The sequence below is a fragment of the Bombina bombina genome, chromosome 1 (assembly GCF_027579735.1).
Source record: "Bombina bombina isolate aBomBom1 chromosome 1, aBomBom1.pri, whole genome shotgun sequence".
NCBI lineage: Eukaryota > Metazoa > Chordata > Amphibia > Anura > Bombinatoridae > Bombina > Bombina bombina.
In genome coordinates, this window is record NC_069499.1 from 1,136,738,591 (window position 1) to 1,136,758,197 (window position 19,607).

Sequence of the window (19,607 nt, forward strand, 5' to 3'; positions counted from 1 at the left end):
ACCAGTTTCCCAGTCCCGGCTGCTGAAAAACATCCCCACAGCATGATGCTGCCACCACCATGTTTCACTGTGGGGATGGTGTTCTTTGGGTGATTTGATGTGTTGGGTTTTCTTTGATGGCCGAACAGTTCAATTTTAGTCTCATCAGACCAGAGCACCTTCCTCCATACATTTTGGGAGTCTCCTACATGCCTTTTCGCAAACTCAAAACGTGCCATTTGTTTTTTGCTGAAAGTAATGACTTTCTTCTGGCCACTGTGCCATAAAGCCCAACTCTATGGAGCGTATGGCTTATTGTCGTCCTATGTACAGATACTCCAGTCTCTAGGTATCTGTGCTGCCTCTCTGATTAATGCCCTCCATGAGTTTTCGTGGGCGGCCGTCTCTTGGCAGATTTGCTGTTGTGCCATGTTCTTTCCATTTGGTTATGATAGATTTGATGGTGCTCCTGGGGATCATCAAAGATTTGGATATGTTTTTATAACCTAACCCTGACTTTTACTTCTCAACAACATTGTCCCTTACTTGTTTGGAGAGTTCCTTGGTCTTCATGGCAGTGTTTGGTTAGTGGTGCCTCTTGCTTAGGTGTTGCAGCCTCTGGGGCCTTTCAAAAAAGGTGTGTATATGTAATGACAGATCATGTGACACTTAGATTGCACACAGGTGGACATCATTTCACTAATTATGTGAATTCTGAAGGTAATTGGTTGCACCAGAGCTTTTTATGGGCTTCATAACAAAGGGGGTGAATACATACGCACATGCCAATTTTCTGTTTTCTATTTCTAAAAAGTAGTTTTATGTATATATTTTTCTCATTTCACTTCACCAACTTAGACTATTGTGTTCTGATCCATCACATAAAATTCAGATTAATAAAACATTGAAGTTAAGGCTGTAATGTAACAAAATAGGTAAAAAGTAAAGGGGGTGAATACTTTTGCAAGGCATTGTGTGTATGTATATATATATATATATATATATATATATATATATACACACACACACACACACACACACACATATTTAGATGTGTACGTATGTATCCCTATGTTAAAGCCTTTCAACTTAAAGCCGTTGTGTGTAAAGAACCACAAAATACCCAATGTTGCTTGTGCGCGACACTCGTAATCTAGTCCTTAATGTGGTAAAATATTGACTCCAAAAGCAATGTTGTGATTTAATCTTCAGCACTTAGAGATCTACTGCAGAGCATCTAGTTTGTGAGCTCTGCCTTGCTATCCTTTGTGCAGTATGAAGTAAAAGAAGATATTTATTTACAAATATATTAGATTTCTAATTGCACAGACCATACTATTAGATATATGGTTCAGGCTTGTGACATACTGGCAACCCTACTTTTTTATGACTATTAAAAAGGTCTACGGAAAAAAAAATAGCACCTTAGTAAATAATCAAATGTTTATTCCATACCAAAAGTATAAAACAGTTAAAAACATTTTGGTCCAGAAGACGTTAAAGATAAATTCATAGTTAAACTTTTATGGTCTAGTTATTATAAATAACTTTCCTATTTACTTCTATTATCAAATTTACTTTGAACTCTCTGTATCGTTTGTAAAAGAGCAATCTTAGGTAAGCTTATAGGACCTCAGGAGTGTGCACGTGTCTTTAGCACTCTATGGCAGCAACTTTGTGTAACTTTGATACAAACATTACTGCAAGCACTGCTGCTACAGACACGTTCACGCTCCTGAGGTCCAATGAGCCTGCTTAGTTTTGATTTTCAACAAAATGCCAAAAGAACAAAGCAAATGTGATAATCGAAGTAAACTGGAAAGCTGTTTAAAATTGCATGCTCTATCTAAATCATGAACGTTTAATTTTGACTTTACTGTCCCTTTAACTGTGTCATATAATGACAAAATGCAAATAGCACAATTTAAAAGGACAGTCTACTAGAACATTTCTATTGTTTAAAAAGATAGATAATCCCTTTATTACCCATTCCCCAGTTTTGCATAACCAACACTGTTATATTAATACACTTTTTACTTCTGTAATTATCTTGTATATAGGCCTCTGCAGACTGCCCCCTTAGCAATATCTCAGTTCTTTTGACAGACTTGCATTTTAGCCAATCAGTGCTGACTCATAAATAACTCCACAGGAGTGAGCACGATGTTTTGTTTTTCATTATATTTTTATTTAGATTCATGCATAAATAATAAAAAAAAAAAAGATCTAAATGAAATATATACATAATTAGTATCAGAATACATGGATACGTAGAAAGTCTCAAACTCATAAAATATCAAAAGAAAAGAAATGTGTCCGATGAAAAAGGAATCTCGACAAAACTTAAAAAAAAGAAATAAAACATGACTGGTATGTGGTTGTTTCCCAGCATAATATAGAGGCCATGTCGACTACCTCTCTATTGATAAACATCATATACTACTTACATTATTCAAAAAATCATTCTAAAACATATGTATACTATTACAAATCAAATCAATACATGTTTTGATATGACATCAGATAAAAAACAAAAATAGAGCAACAGGTTGCCAGGGAACTCTTGGGGGGGGGGGGGGAAGGTGGAAGAAAAACCCTCTCTCTCTCTCTACAGCCACCTCCGCCCACCCAAAATATAGTCAAATCCAAGAAGAAAAACGTATTCAACGTTATTACATTATCCTGCCCAGCTATGGGGAAAATAACCGGTCAAAATATTTCGTTGGATATAATCTGAGTTAATAAAAGGTCTCTCCGGTTGGGTTTAAATATTATCCGATAGGGATTAAAAACCTGTAGCCATTTGTAGAAAAAAACTATTTAACTGAGTGTCATTGGGATTCTGTAAGGTGTATTGTTCTAAAATAATTTGTGTGGTTAATGCTTTTTTTAAATTCTATAAACTTGGGAGCACGGGAGGCTTTTTAATTCCTTAATATGAGATTCCAAGTTAATAATTAAAATTGTATTAAGAGGTCTATAGTTCTTGCATTCCTCTGAATATTTAACTAAAAAAAAAAAACATGTTGTGGGCTAAGAACAAAATCTATTGCCAGTACATTGTTTATCCAATAAATAACTGATACAAAACTGAGAAATTTTTGGACAAAACCAAAACCAATGGACAATATCTGCATGATCTGCACTGCATCTTGTACGCAAGCATATCTTTTTATACCATTTGGTCAATTTATCTGGAGTAACATAAGCAATATTAATTATCTTCAAATGGGATTCACACCAGGATGTTGAGACCCATGACTTATTAATACATTTTAAACTATCTTGAATGTCCGGGATCCCAATATCAAGTACATTTTTCTGCCATTTATAGTGTAACCATTACCACTGTTTTGGATAAGAGTAAGAATTAAGAATATTATAAAAAGAAAAAAATAGAGCAAATACCATCTTGATACAATTTGATTCTACTATGGAGCAACCCTAAAGACCAATCTGTTCCATATTTACTTTTCAGCTCTACAATAAAATGCCTAATCTGAAGTTATGCAAATAAATCTTCCTTAGGTATCCCATATTGTACCAAAATATTGTTGAAGAATGCAACTGAGGAATCAGATGTCAGAAGTTGTTTAAACCGATTAAGGCCTCTTTTCCATTGTTCGAACACCTTATAAGTAAAGCCCGGACTAAACTCAGGTTTACCCCAAATCGGTAAACTTTCAGAAATAAAAGGAACTTTATGTATAGCAGAACAATAATTCTACCAAGCTAGGACTATATGTTTTTAAAGTTATTAGATTAGATACAATAGCGAGCAATTTGGCTATGGGACAACGAATGAGAACTTTCAGATCAAATGGTGCAACTATACTGGATTCACATAAAAGGAACATGCTCTTTCCTCTGTGATCCAATTAACAGCAAATTAAAGTAAGGTGGACAAATTATAATTTTTAATATTTTGAAATGCAAGGGCTGCTGCTAACCTAGGGCTCATCAGTCTGGTTAATGAAATCCGTTGCCTCTTACCTTTCCAGATAAATCTAGTACATATTTGGTTAAATTTGTTGACATCACATTTACGTAAAAGTAACAGGATATTCTGTAATAAAAATAGCAATTTTGGGATTAATATGGTTTGAATTAACATGGTAAGAGAAAATGGTAACGTCATCCAATCCGTTGTCTCTCATACATTCCCTAAAAACTTTATGAAAATTAAGATAATACCATTCATGTGGATTTCTACTGAGTATTATTACTAGGTATTTATTTTGAGAAAAATTTAGAATGGATATTTAATAGAAAGCTGAACCAGTTTAGCTTTCCATAATAATTTGTATTTTCACCAGGTTAATTTTATAACTAGAAAATTAAGCAAATAAATATCAGTTAATAGCTTTGGTTAACTAATCTCCAAATTTCTTAAGAATAACAGCAAATTATCTGCATATAAAGATAATATAACATTTTGACCACCTAATTGAATACCCAAAAAATTTTCTCTAAGTAAGATTGCGAGTGGTTCTAAAGATATATTAAAGAGAAGGGGAGATGGGGGCATCCCTGTCTAGTACCTCTCTGTAATGAGAAGCGGTTCGTAACCGAGCCATTGATTATAATAGAAGAAATTGGGTTATTATATATAAAGTGAACAAAATTAATAAAATAACCTGTAAATCCAAATTTATCCAAAGTAAAAAACAAATGGTCCCAACTTATATAATCAAAAGCTTTCTTGGCATCTGCTAAAAGTATAGCCAAATCAACTTTGTTGTGCTTTTTTATGTTTAAATATGTTCCAATAGAAACCTAAAACTAGCAAACCTTACGCATATTGTGACAGGATATCTACCACCTAACATAAAGCCCACTTGATTTTCATGCATTATTTGACCAAGATGTATCTTCAATCGTTTTGAAATAATTTATGTCAATAAATAATCAAAGTTTAGTAGGGATATGGGCCTGTAAGATGCTTGATTTTATGCTGTGTTATTAGAGTAATATACGTTAAACAGCTTATGTAAAATGGGCATAATTTGGTCTTGTAATATTCTATAAAATTCAACCGCTTTATTAAGCTTAGAAAATGTAATTCTGTCAGATATTTCCTGCATCAAAACTGGAAGATTTCATTGTTGTACTGTTTCCTGAGAAAGTCTGGGCAATTCCAGACTGTCCCAGAATGTAGTTTTCTGTTCTTGGTCAGGTGTAGCAGCCTTAAAAAAATTCTGAAAGAAGTTAAAAAACAGCTTTAATATCCAAATTGTTTCTAAACTTATCTTTCCCTGTCCTAATCGCAGAAATAGAGTTAACTGCCTTGTGCCTTCTTTTTGTAATTCTGGATAAATACTTTGAAAACCTGCCAGCATGCCCTCCATAAATAGCCCTTTGTTGTAGATCCTCTTGCACTGTATTTTGTTTTAAAAAAAAGATCCATTTGTGTTTTCAGTTTTATATATATATCTATCTCAATATAAATTGATTGGGCTGGAGATTTAGTCATAGCTATTCTTAACACTATTAGACAACTGTATTTTTATTTATTTTTTATTTTCACGTTTTAATTGAACAATTTCAATAGTACAATGCAATGTTGTAGTAATACAGTCAATCCACAGTGAATACAGGATGATAATACAAGGTTACAAAATGTTGGTGATAAACATATATAAAGAAATTTTATTAATAATTATCTGGAGTGTATATACTCTTCCCAAAGAAATGTAATAGAGAAGTAGTCATCCAGTTTATGTATCATATAATAATGATGCTTTTAAGTAATAATGTGAATGTAACAGAGGTATAGTCCAATCCAATTGTATTTCTTTTTTTACCAGAAAACGGATTTTGCCGTTTCCCAAAAGATCTCCACTCTATCTATGTATGTGATATTGTAATCATAGAATTCCTTCCATTTACCATGTAACCAATTTTTAAATTTTAATGTATGTAATAAATAATTGGGGAAGAAAAATCTGCTATTAACAAAAGGTTGTAGAGTTTTAGTTTTAATTTCTAATGAAATAATCACATGGTCTGATAGGACCATATCTTTGATATCAGCCCTTATCTCCAGTCCAAATAATGGGGGATATTTATCAAGCCATCAACCGCAAATATACGCCGGAATTCCGCAGCGTAATTGTTGCGAGCTTGATCCGACCTAGTTATCAAAGCCTACAGAACGGCAAAAGTTGAAATCTGTGACGTAACATACGATCCGTCGGTCTCAATCCGACGCAGGATTGAGCTCTCATCCTATTGGCTGATTGGAACAGCCAATAGGATTTTAGCAGATCTAATCCTATTGGCTGATTGGAAGCTTGCAGCCAATAGGAATGCAAGGGACGCCATCTTGGATGACGTCAATTGCATTCAAGTTCCAGTTTACGGTGGCGACAGTATTGAAGAAGAGTTCCGCGCTGGATGTCTTCAGGATGGAGCCGCTCCGCGGCAGATAGATGAAAATAGAAGATGCCGTCTGGATGAAGACTTCGCCGGCTGAATGAAGATGGAAGAGGCCGCCCGGATGAAGACTTCTTGCCAGCTGGATGGATCTTTCAAGTGGGACTTCAATAACTGTAAGTGGATCGTCGGGGGTTAGTGTTAGGTTTTTTTAAGGGTTTTTTGGGTGGGTTTTATTTTTAGAGTAGGGTCTGGACAGGTAAAAGAGCTAAATGCCCTTTTAAGGGCAATGCCCATACAAATGCCATTTTCAGGGCAATGGGGAGCTTAGGTTATTTTAGATATGGTTTTTATTTGGGGGGGTGGTTGGTTGGGTGGTGGGTTTTACTGTTGGCAGGTGTTTGTATTTTCTTTTTACAGGTAAAAGAGCCGATTTCTTTGGCGCAATGCCCCACAAAAGGCCCTTTTAAGGGCCATTGGTAGTTAATTGTAGGCTAGGTTTTTTTTATTTTGGGGGGCTTTTATATTTACATAGGGCTGTTAGATTAGGTGTAATTCTTTTTTATTTTTGATAATGTGGGGGGGGGGGGGGTTCCCGTAATTTAGTGTTATTTATTTTTTGTAACTTAGCGTTTATTTTTTTGTAATTTAGTAATTTTTAATAAGGTTTAATAGTAAATGTAATTAATTTGAGTAGGGTTAGGGTTTTTTAATATGTAATTTAGTTAATTTAATTGGTAGTTTAATTTAATTGGTAGTTTAATTTAATTGTAGTATAATAGTTAGGGTAGGTTAATTAATATTTTAAAATAATGTCTTAATTCTACAGGTAAGTTTAAATTTATTTGAAGATAGGGATGTTGTAATTTTAATTTAAAGTTAGCGGGTTGTTAGGTTTAGGGGTTAATAGCTTAATTTAGTTTATGGCGATGTGGAGGGCTGGCAGTTTAGGGGTTAATAGGTTTCGCTGGTGGTAGTGATGTCGGAGGCCAGGGGTTTAGGGGTTAATAAGCTTATTTAGTGGCGGCGGGGGCCGGGAGCGGCGGGATAGGGGTTAATAAGTTTATTTAGTGACGGCGGGGTCCAGGAGCGGCGGTATAGGGGATAATAACTTTATTTAGGTTGCGGCGGAGTTTAGTGACAGGGTATAAATAAAGTTAGTAAAAAGCCGAATAGACACGTGATCGATGACTGTTAGTTAACAACAGTCCGATGCTCATCGCCCCGTACTTGGTGCGCGTCTATTTTTTATAAATAAGGACAGCGTATTCAGGTCCGCGGCCGCGATGTTAGGCGAGCGTATTGGTGCCGGCGAATGCAGCATAGTTGAGGCTTTGATAAATATCCCACAATGTATCTGAAATTAAAAACAAATCTATTCTAGATAACACTTGATACCCTTTAGATATGTTCCACAGGAGCCGCAGATTGCCCGTCCTCCACCTGGTATGACGCGTTCAGCTGGTGATGTATAAAGTGTAGGCAAGGTGCTACTATCCTGCGCTCATGTGTGGTCGATGACAAAAACCCACACAGAAATGGAGGTGCTTCAGATAGGTAAGCTAACGCAGACTTCCACAACGCCAGACTTCCGTGTCCAGCATTCCAGGCCAGCACATAGATCAGTGGCCAAGAAAAATGGCTTTTTATGGTAGATAAAAAACGCTCTTTCGATGTAGAGCGTGAAGCTTGCGGACTTCCTACATCAAAATAAAAAAGCCCCCCTTGATTTTCTTGACAAAGCTGCAAGTAGTACAGTGAAATGTACATCGGAACGGAACTTTTATCTCTCACACATCAAAACGTGCCAGTGACGCCAGGGGTGGAGTGTTATCTTACCGGTACAGAGCTGCGGTTGATGATCGGTTTAGTTTCTGCCATACATCCGTATACATTGTTAACTCCGGACTATACAAATTTGTATATTGGTCTATATAACCCTTAAATATTGGTGTTCACGAAGCATTTGTGATGGTTTTTACATTTTTAAATAAATTATCTTTCATACTATTGCCTTTGTGAGATACTGTTTGCCTACCAGTATAAAAGTAGGTGTGCGCATACCATAGAGCTTGCATTAGCTCCATCAAATGTGAGTAGTAATTTGTCTTTATTTACAAGTGTTCACATCTGTTTGACAGAGTTACACTATATCTTCTCTTCTTTTTTCGAGGAATATGTTGAAGATCATTGCCTCTAAGGAACGGATATATCCTTCCACTATTGAATGAACTTGAATGAATTGTTTCACATTTATTTTATTGTTATTTTCACTTTTGTGAATATTTGTACATGTATCTTTATTATTTGGACTTCCTACGTGCGCTGCCCCTTCCAGAAGTCGTGAGCACAATGTTATCTTTTTTATTGCACACATAAACTAGCACTGTCTAACTATGAAAAACTGTTGAAATGCACTAAGATAAGAGGTGGCCTTCAACGGCTTTAAAATAAGCATATGAGCCTACCTAGATTTAGCTTTTAACAAAGAATACAATGAGAACAAAGCAAATTTGACGATGAAAGTAAATTGGAAAGTTATTTAAAATTGCATGTCCTATCTGAATCATGAAAGTATAATTTTGATTTGACTGTCTGTTCCTTTAAATCCCCATTGGAAGGCATTAAATAGAACAGTTCCATAATAGATTAAATCTTCCTTTGCTAACACATCTAATCCGTTATGACATCAGCACCATCTATTGGTTAAACATTAAAATACAAATAAACTTTAAATGGCAATAATTTTTTAATAGAATACATATTAGATTATTTGCATTATAAAATATTATCATTACTTTTTTTTCAATGTACAAATATGTTATTGCAATCAGAAGTGAACATTCTGATTATCATATTTAAAGGGACAATAAACCCATTTTTTTTCCATAATTCAGATAGAGAATACAATTTTAAACAACATTACAATTTACTTTTATCATCTAATGTGCTTCATTCTTTAGATATCCTTTGTTGAAGAAATAGCAATGCAGATGAGTGAGCCAATCACATAAGGACATCTATGTGCAGCCACCAATAAGCAGCTACTCAGCCTATCTAGATATGCTTTTCAGCAAATGATAGCAAGAGAATGAAGCAAATTAGATAATAGAAGCAAATTCTGTTCAAGTCTGTTGACATAAAAAGTTGATCTGCTGGATTTAAATACAAAGATAAAACCCTGTTTGGGAGCTGCAAGCATTAGAGGCCCCATGCAAAACAGAGAGTGGCAATTTCATGGCGTTCACAATAAACTTTGGGTCCTGCTTGGGTGGTACAATGTGGGACCCCTTTATCCTTTTTGTATCAGAATGTCCCTTTAATACTAAACGACATGTCTAATTGGTTAGAAAACCGATGTCTTGCTAAAAAGGGACTATGTATTGTGGTTGTACTAAAAATTATTTGGAATAGGTTTAGAAATGAATAAGACTTAGCAAATGGGCACATGTATTTAAAATCTCTTGTATGTCCTTGAATTATTACATAAACAGAGAACAAAAACAATTCAATAAGAACAAGCTTCGTGTCCTCTGTAAAAATAAATAAAAGGAATTCATCAAACTAGGGTCATTTCATTATACAGATCTGTGGGTGTGGGAATGGGCAGCACAGCGTGTACAGTCATTTAAAGGAAGTGATGTGTATCCATCTATAAACGAATACACCTTGAAAAATGCACTCACTGTCCCTATGCAAGCACCAGGGTGCTAACAAACCTGCTTGTACATATATTCCGATTCCCAAATAGCAAGCACCTACTGGATTTACAAAGATGCCATAAAACGTATCTGTTATGGCCAATTGTGGAAGCATTGGAAGCTGCTTGAGTGGCACCGAATCGCCATGCTATGATACTGCTATAATTATGCAAAACGCGAATGACCAGAACATACTTCTTTTTATCCTCAACTTCCGAAATACTTGCCGGATGTGAGGTTTGTTGTACGGTTGCTAGGATACGATGCAAGCTTGGTAGCTATAGCCAGGGAGAATTTGTTCTGTTGCGAACTGGCAGACCGTACCATGGCGGAAGAGGCAGAGGGGGAGCAGGGGCCCCGTACCACCTTCACCAACTACATGGCAGAGGGGGAGCTGCTGTATCAAAAAGGAGAATTCAACAAGGCCCTGGAGTGTTTTACCAATGTGAGTGCAGCGAGTGGTTTTGGTTTGTGAGACATAACAATGGCAAGAGCGAAGCAGGTTGAGGTTTGAGGATGTGCAAGGAATGAGATCTGGTAATGTAAAGTATATGGGGCAGTTCCAATAGTACTAGAATGCAATATATTAAAGATTGCCGATTAGGAGAAGCAGCTGAGAAGATCCAACAAGAAGAAAGTAAAATGTGCCAGTGAGGGTATATAGGGGGACATCGGGGAGGTGTGAATGTAGAAGGGAAATCCCTGAATGTGAGAATAGCAGGGGAAGTTTCAAGAATGAAAAATTATTTAGAGATAGTTGTCAGACTTAAAACAAATGGAAAAAAATACATATACAGAAATAGAAGCGCTCTCTCAGGAATGAACAAAAGCTCAATAGATTTGTTAGCTTGTTCCATGGCAATTTACCTCCTAGGAGAAGGCTTCTAAGCCCAATAATGCTTTCACAGAGAAGAACTTTGCTAAAGTATATCAGTCTTAACCCGCCTAATAAGGTCAGTCCTCCAGCCCATACCAGGCAATCCCTCTCTGAACAAGGAACATGGCAACCCCAGACAATCATTTCCTGAGAGAGCACTTCTTTTCTGTATGTATTTGTAATATGACCCTTGGTAAGTCTGTAAGGGTGATACTGGAAACCAGGGCGTGGACTCCTTGCCCAATGTGCTTAGAGGAATATGACTGCACCTCACTCACGAGGCCCAATGAAGGAAAATATGGTTATCTGGGGTTTTCAAATTCCTTATTCAGAGAGTGATTGACTTGTATTTCGGGGTTGGACTGAGCTTGCTAGGTGGGATCAGGAATATATTTCAGGAAAGTTCTTCTCTGTGATTAACATTATTGCTCCAATGTATTTCCAATAAAAGCTTCTTTTATTCATGCTCAATAGTCTATGTCATGATTAAGGGGTAATTTCCAAAACGTCGTCTGTAGTATGCAGCCTGAGTAAAAGAAGCTTTTATATGAAATAGATTGGAGTGCTTCTGCTTTTTGGAACTTTAGTGATGTGAATAAGGGCTTTGGTGCATAGTGTCAGTATATTTATAAGAATCTTAGTAGTGCTATCCAAATAATAAATCAGTTTATGGCAGGGTTACAAACACAATATAAAAAAAAAATAGAAACCCTAATTAACCATGCATCTACTAGACCATGCAATTAATATAAATACCTGAATTCTTTTATTTAGTTAATATCCATGAACATATTGAACTATATTTGCAATAAAAGGAAACTAAATAAAAGTTTATATGCGTTAAAACCAACTCTTAAGATATGCTATCCTTCTTACAAAACCCAGAAAAATATACCTTCACAATTCAGCCTTTTATTTATTTAACACAATGGGACTAAAAACCTTTAACATCTAAGCAATACAATTCTAAACAGTGTTTATAAAACAATAGGATAATATATATATTCTGCTATTTAACTGCAATTTATCCTAATACAAAATTAACTGACAATATCAGAACTTGCATAGATGAGTTACTTGGTCAATCAGACGCAGATTTAAACAATATATGTATATAGGCTGTGAAATGCTAACTTGAGAAAAACACACTGCTTCTTTAAATCTATTAAATACAAATTAACTATGCATATAACTTATCTTACAAAACCTTGAATACGTTACCAAAGTAAAAAGCAGTCGATGTCCGATATTCCTTGGTAGGAATTATTTTACCTCAGATCACCAATAAGTGTATATCGCAATCAATGAGAAGGGTAGATTAGCTTTGCTCAAGTAAAGTGGTATCTCACACCCAGCGGGAACCAGTTACAAGTTTTTAGCTTCAGCAGAAAATCTGTCCCTTTCTCTCCATTGCATTCACTTTTTATTTGGTTTTTCCATCACTGGTAAATTGTGGGTGGCCCTGCGGGAGCTGACCTTCCCATTGGTTATCTGGGAAGTCTAAATCGGATTGGCCCTTGGAAATTTCATTTTTAACAGCCAGAGAGAACCTTCTGGCTGTAGTTCTCGCAACATAACACCAGGTGGCAGCACAAACAGACACAGCAACATTTGAAACAACTTAAGTCAGTATTTCTATGAAATGGTTATTAATTTTATCATAATTTACTGCGACAACTATTCATAATATTTGTTTTGGATAAGTTATATCTTAATGAATTTTCTGATCATTTTGATATGAAACATCACATATCTAACATTATATTAAAATAATTTATATTTCATTTAGCCTAATAGAAAATGTATATCTCAGTCATATCACATCAAAGTAACTTCCATATTTTCATCTCACTATATTTTAAAAGATGTATGTGAAACTTTATAAACATTTATTTGCACGTTTATATGATATGACTTAATTCATTTCATGCGGCATTCCGTCTCTTTCTAAGTGCATAGATTGATGCTCATGACCAATGGTTGTCTGCAATAAAAATAGAAATAATTATTAGAGATGATCCAAGCATTAATATGTGTATGGTCCATAAGTATTTATTTATATTCTTAAAAACACAGAGGCTAAGTAAGATCTTTTGTGTTTTCAAAACATATATATCATTTCTATGTATATCTGAATTTATCTGTCTGAAAAATATAAGCAAAACAGAGGTTATTACACATTTTTGACTGACTAAAACAGTTACCTCCCAAGCTTAGCAAATACCCATGTAATAATAATATAGAATTAGACAATTTCCCAAATTTCTATATTTAATACATTCTGGGGCATGTATTTAAACAGAGAGAGAAAAAAAAATGTTTATTTGCTGTCTGCTTACGTGAACTTCCAGAGTCACACCTTAGCATTTGTCTGTGTTTTTCAAGGCCTCTACTGCTCCACATGGGGTCAATCCATGAGGAGTTGTAAAAGTCTTTAAAACAGCATATTTCCTGTTTAGCCAGCAGTGCAGATGTGTATTTGATAATTAACACCTATGTGCATAAAAGCTGCCTCTCCACGACCCTGATCAGCTCCAAAAGGGTAACCCAGACATTTCGTCTCCATATATTTGCCTGTATTCTGAAACTTTGTTATATTTTAGTTCCTTGCTAAATTATACAATTGCATAATTTAACATATTGAGTGTGTGAGATCTCCCAGAGATAATCCTTTGTTCTACAGACCATGTTCACATCCACAGATCTATCAAATAAAGACAAATATACCTCTATATATTATTTAATAATATTTCAAATACCTTGACATAAATCCCCCTTTCTAATTCAAAAATATGTAGGACACATGTATTTGAATTGGATCAAAGTTAGTGGTATTTGGTGAGGATGTTGACCGTACACATCATGGACAGTCTTCTATGTAGATAGTCTGTCAATTTTGAACCTTCATGTTTATCAGTTAGGCATCTTTAAACTACAGTATGTCTTTAGTTCATTTGGGGATATGACACTTCATTCTCCCTCTATGACTTGTAGTTGGGACCTGGGATGACACGCTCGCAATTGATTGATATGGACCCATTTATCTATGAAACTTCCATTTTTGGGGATCCGTATTTTATAGGCCACTGGAGATATTTTGTCAGTAATGACGAAAGGACCTTTCCATGAGGGAAGAAATTTCTTCTCCCTAACCTGATCTCTTCCAAAGTTATAAAGATAAACTTTATCATTTATTTCATATTCCTTTTTGGATGTTTTGAGATCATAATAGGTTTTAGTGGCAGTTGCGGCTCTTTCTAAATTCCTTTGAGCAAATGCAAAGGCATATTGCAGGTGCTTTCTTAAGTTTTCCACATATTGATGTGTATTGGCAGCGTCTATCAAATTTTGGTCTGATGTACGGTACAGCAGATGCTGAGGTAGAACCATTCTTCTACCAGTCATCAGCTCAAAAGGTGACATCTTGGTAGCACTACTTGGAGTTGCTCTTAATGCCATTAAGACTAGAGGTAGTTTTATATCCCAGTCTTTACCTGTTTCACTCACAAACTTTTTGAGGATTTTAACAATGGACTGGTTGTAACGCTCTACACCACCACTTGAGGCAGCTCTATAAGCAATATGGAGCTTTCTTTTAACCCCTAGTATTTTCCACATTTTTGTCATCACTTCGCTAGTGAAGTGGGTCCCCCGATCTGACTCGATTCTTTGGGGCAGACCAAATCTGGAAAATACATGGTTGATGAGCAATGCTGCACATGTTTCCGCACTATTGTTAGGTGCACTAATGCACTCTACCCATTTAGTGAACAGGCATGCCACGGTTAACATGTATTTGTTACCTCTTGATGACCTTGTTACCGGACCAATAAAATCAATTTGTATATCTGACCATGGCATTACCATCCCCCTTTTCTGCAATGGCGCTCTATGCGTTGGTGCAGTGGGTTGGAACTGTGGGCAGATTAAACACCCTTGACAGTAGGTTTGAACATCTTTCAACATGTGTGGCCAAAAAGCGTAATCACGCAATATTTCATACGTGAGTTTGGCACCACGATGACCAGATGTGGGGGCATCATGGGCATGTTGAAGCATTAGACCTCGGAACTTGGTGGGTACTACCCACTGCTGGATGCCAGTTTTGGAGGTTCTAATTAACAAACCATCCTGTAATTTGAATTGTGATTTAGATTTTATTAAGATTCTCAGATCTTCTTTGCCAATACAATCATCTTTTGAGATGGGGTTGCTTTCAGGATCTTCTATGTGTTTATAGAAGATGCCTACAATGGGGTCTTCTTTTTGACTAGTGATTAGGTCCTCACTAGGAGAATCCTGACTCCATTGTACCAAGTTAGGCTCACTCTGTTGTTTTGCCTGGTTTCTGGTGATGGCATCTACCTGAATTGCACCCATTAAGTGGTCAATATTAAGGAGTTCTCCAGTTATGGCTCCTTGTTTGGCTAATGAGTCCGCAAGGTCATTGCCTTCCTTATCAGGACCTAAAACTCTGGAATGACCCTTGGTCTTTTTCCAGTGTATGGTTAAATCATTGGATACTACCAGATTATCAATCTCGCAGAACAACTTGCCATGCTTGACTGGTTTGTTATTGCTTTTCTGCATGCCATTTCTTTTCCAAGTTGGCAGGTATTCAACAAAACTGTCACGCACATAATTTGAGTCAGTTATGATCACAAATTCATGAATACCATGTTCAATAGCCATTCCAATGGTTTTGAAAACAGCAGTTAGTTCAGCAACTTGACTGGATCTTGGTCCAATGTTGAAACCTATAGATATATTTAAAAATCCATTTGCCCCCGTTATACCAATGCCAGCGACTAATCTGCGCTCATTATCAATAGTGGCATGGTAAGAACAACCATCAACATATACCCAAGGTAATGTTTGACAATGGTCCTCATTGTACATTTTATATGGGGAAAGCAATTGTTCTTCCAGAAAATCATCTTCTGATAATCCTTCCCCAGGATCTCTAGCAGTACAGTCGTGGAGCTCAGCAAGCCCTTGTGCGACTGGATTCTTTTTATTCTGCTTGTAGCGAATTTCTAATGGCCAGCCTTGCAAGGAAAGAGTCCACGCTGTTATGCGGCTATTAGACAAATTCCCATCTCTTATTCTCTCACTTTGTAAATATAGCAAAGGCTGGTGGGCCGTTTCTACAATAATTTTCTCGCCCTGTATATAGCTGCGGAAATTTTGTAGAGCCCATACAGTAGATAAGAGGGCTTTTTCGCAATCGCTAAATTTTATTTCTACTGGGGATAGATTTTTGCTCGCATAAGCAATGGCTTTGTTCAAATTATCATGCTTTTGGTATAACACAGCACTCATGCTTATATCTGTGTAACCTGTCTCTAAGAAGAAAGGTTTGCCACCTTCAGGGTACGCTAAGCAAGGTGCTTGAGTGAGTTTTCTCTTCAGCTCTCTGATGGCTGTCTCTTGAGACTCACTCCAGTGCCATTTCACATCTTTCTTTAGAAGAAGTAGTAGTGGTTTAGCTAATTCCGCATAATTATCAATGAATTTGCGAGAATAATTCGTCATACCCAGGAATGATCTCAATTCCTTTAAGTTAGTTGGGTTTTTAGAATTCACTATCGCTTCCACCTTTTTCTTCTGGGGATTTAATCCGTCAGAGGTAACTTCATGTCCCAAGAAGTTTACACGAGTGCGGCACCATTGAGCTTTTTGCAGGGATAATTTGACACCTGCCCTTTTAAGTTGGCTGAGGACGTGTTTAAGCTCTGCGATGTGTTTTTCAAAGTCTGTGCTTTTGATTAAAACATCATCAACATAAGATAAGGTCCCCCTTTCCAGTGCGTCAGGCATAGCCTTATGCATGAATACAGCAAATTCATGTCCAGAATTTATGTATCCAAATGGAAGTCTCTGGAATGCATACTGAACCTTTTGGAAGGAGAATGCTAGCTTATATTGGTCCTCTTCATGTACCTTTATGGTCCAATATCCCTGTGCACAATCAATGGCAGTGAATATTTTGGATCCCTGCATTTGTGCTAGGCACTGGTCAATGTATGGTACAGGCCAGCCAGACATGTATACTCGTTTGTTTAGCTGTCTTAAGTCAGCACACAAACGCCATTGTCCATTGGGCTTAAGGACACCTAGAATAGGATTATTATAAGAGCTGTGCACCTGTCTGATAATACCTCTTTCTTCCAAATTCCTTATGATCTCTGCAAGAGAATCATATGAGGCTAAGGGAAGTCTGTATTATTTGACAAATACAGGTGGCGCATCGGGATCTGTTTGTATTCTTGCAATGTGCAAGTCTGTAGTACCACAGTCATAAGAATCCTTAGCGAAAATATCCTTGTATTCCATTAGGAGTTCTCGCAGCTGTTGGCGTTCGTCATCGCTGGAACAGCCATTAGCTAAGGATATTTGCTCTTCGACTATTTGCTGAAATCCTGGAAAGATTTCAGGCTGTCCTATTTCATATGCTTCTTCCAGTCTAGAGGTGAGATCCCCTTGATTATAGTTTACATTCCTCCCATGACTCTGGGTATTGGGATAATCTTGCTGTTTGATTGGCTGATCAAACACTAGAGAGGCTTCTTCAATTTTACAGATGCCTTCCTCTGAGCTGAAGGGATAAATAGACTGAACATTAAATAGACCCTCTGGCATAGATGCAAAGGATTGTTCTATTAATTGTTCTTCAGTTAGGTATCCTTCAGGTATTAGCCCAATTACATTATTCTGGAATCCAAAAGTGTAATAACTTGATTCCAGTGCATATCCTATGGTAGTTCCCTTGGATAAGGTTATATCCTGTGGGGTCATGTTATGTACAATAATATGTATTGGAATAGTTCCAATGTTCACCATAGGAGTGTAAGTCACTGTGACACCCAGATTTTGTATTCTATGGGAGAGGCAAATCAGTGTTTCAGAAGTTTTTAATTTCTGACCTCTCTTTACCTGTAAGGGTAAAAGAAATTTATCAGCCCCAGCAGGAATTATAACATCGCTAGATACCTGCATATTCACAGCATATGGCAATTGCTGGTTTGATTTCAGGGCTGCATTTTCATCCTGAAATACTTCAGGGTCCCCCTTTAACCTGCTCCAGAGGCAAGAATTAATCAAATCTATTTGTATGGCATATCTATGTAAGATATCATTGCCAATGTATATTTGATTATGGGGAGTATTTAAAACTAAAAACAGGTGCTTCACTGACTTATTACCGATAGAGATAGATAATAAGCACTTAGCTGTGATGTTATAGCTTTCAGACCTGTCATCCAGGCCGTTGACACAGTGGTCTTGGGGAGAAAGATATTTAATCACTTTAGGTTCAGCTATTTGCGCTAATAAACCTTCGCTTATATAGCTAGCTTCCTGTTTTAAGTTTATTTTAGCATACTCGGTTTTACCAAGGTCATGCACTTGTATAGGGATAAATAGATCCTCTTTAACTCTCTCAATCCCTGTGAGGTATTGAGTGTGGCCTCCCCACTTAGGGATTTTATGATCCCCCTTGTGGAGTGATATGGTTAATACATCGCTATCTAGGGAAATATTCGCTATCTTTCCAGGCGATATTTTAAAAGTATTACCATCAGAGCCACTAAAAGGAGTCTGATCATCTATTTGTAGAATAGTGATTTCAGGTGTAGAGTTATTCCTGAAATGAATCTCCACAGCATTTGGTTTCTCTTCCACCACGTGACAGCTGTGTCGGGTGCGAGATATACCAGATTTTTCATAATTGATAGGCCGTTTAACTTGCGACCAAATTACATTATTTATGCAATCAATTATGGTGCTTAATCGTTTCAGGAGATCACTACCAATAATTAAACGATCAGTTGGCAGATCCACTATAATGACAGGGTGTCTTATGACCCTGTTCCCCAATTTAAATTTTAACCAGGCAGTACCGTAGACTTTTAGGGAGTCACCCCCAACACCTATTAGAGAACCGTCAAATTCTCTTATTTTGGGTTTGTGGGGTGTTAGCTCATTTAGCTGTGTGTAGTACCTGTGGGATAAGATAGTTGCCTGTGACCCAGTGTCAATTAATCCCCTGATAGGGTTGGAGACTGAATCTTGCAGCTCAACTAGTACATAATATCTTCCTGCAGTTTCTATCATTTCACACATAAAATTTGCATTCTTGTACATCTGTGGGCTTCGCCACGTTTTACCTGGATCCGCTGTGTCATTCGATGCAGAGGAAATTTCATACCTACCTGTTTCCCCTATGACAAGGTCAGCTGGGTTCTTGTGTACTGCATCTGTGGAAATAATGTTAAGAGAAAACTGCAGAGGAAAAGTTTGGTTAATTTTTCCCGGCTGATGTCGCTCATTGTCACAGCTAATTTGTCCGTTTCCGGTCTGTGGGGAGATAACATGATTAGTATCATTGATATTTATTACTACATTTTGTATATCTCTCCCCTCCCCTTCAGGTGATACTGCAGTATTTATGACTGTGCCTGTGGTCCACTGCTGACCACTGGCTGTACCCCTAAAAAAGTATTGTTCGGTTGCTGAGCCGTAGATTTTTGACTCATATTAGCGATTTGTTCGCTCAACCGATTTAATTGGGTAAACAGCATATCTACCTGATTGTACAAGTTACCTCTACCCCTGGGCCTATCTCTTGGTGCCCCATTGTACTGATTCCTGGACCATTGGGTTCCCTCAGAATC

General features: G+C 36.9%; 1 protein-coding gene across 1 annotated transcript in view; it reads left to right on the forward strand.

Annotated features, from left to right (window-relative positions):
• The first annotated feature begins 10,060 nt into the window (after window positions 1–10,060).
• Window positions 10,061–19,607, forward strand: part of ODAD4 (outer dynein arm docking complex subunit 4) — a 42,549-nt gene continuing 33,002 nt past the window's right edge. The window contains exon 1 of the mRNA XM_053694148.1: window positions 10,061–10,500. Coding sequence (XP_053550123.1) covers window positions 10,381–10,500 — 120 coding nt within the window. The 5' untranslated portion in view covers window positions 10,061–10,380. The remainder of the gene's footprint in view (window positions 10,501–19,607) is intronic.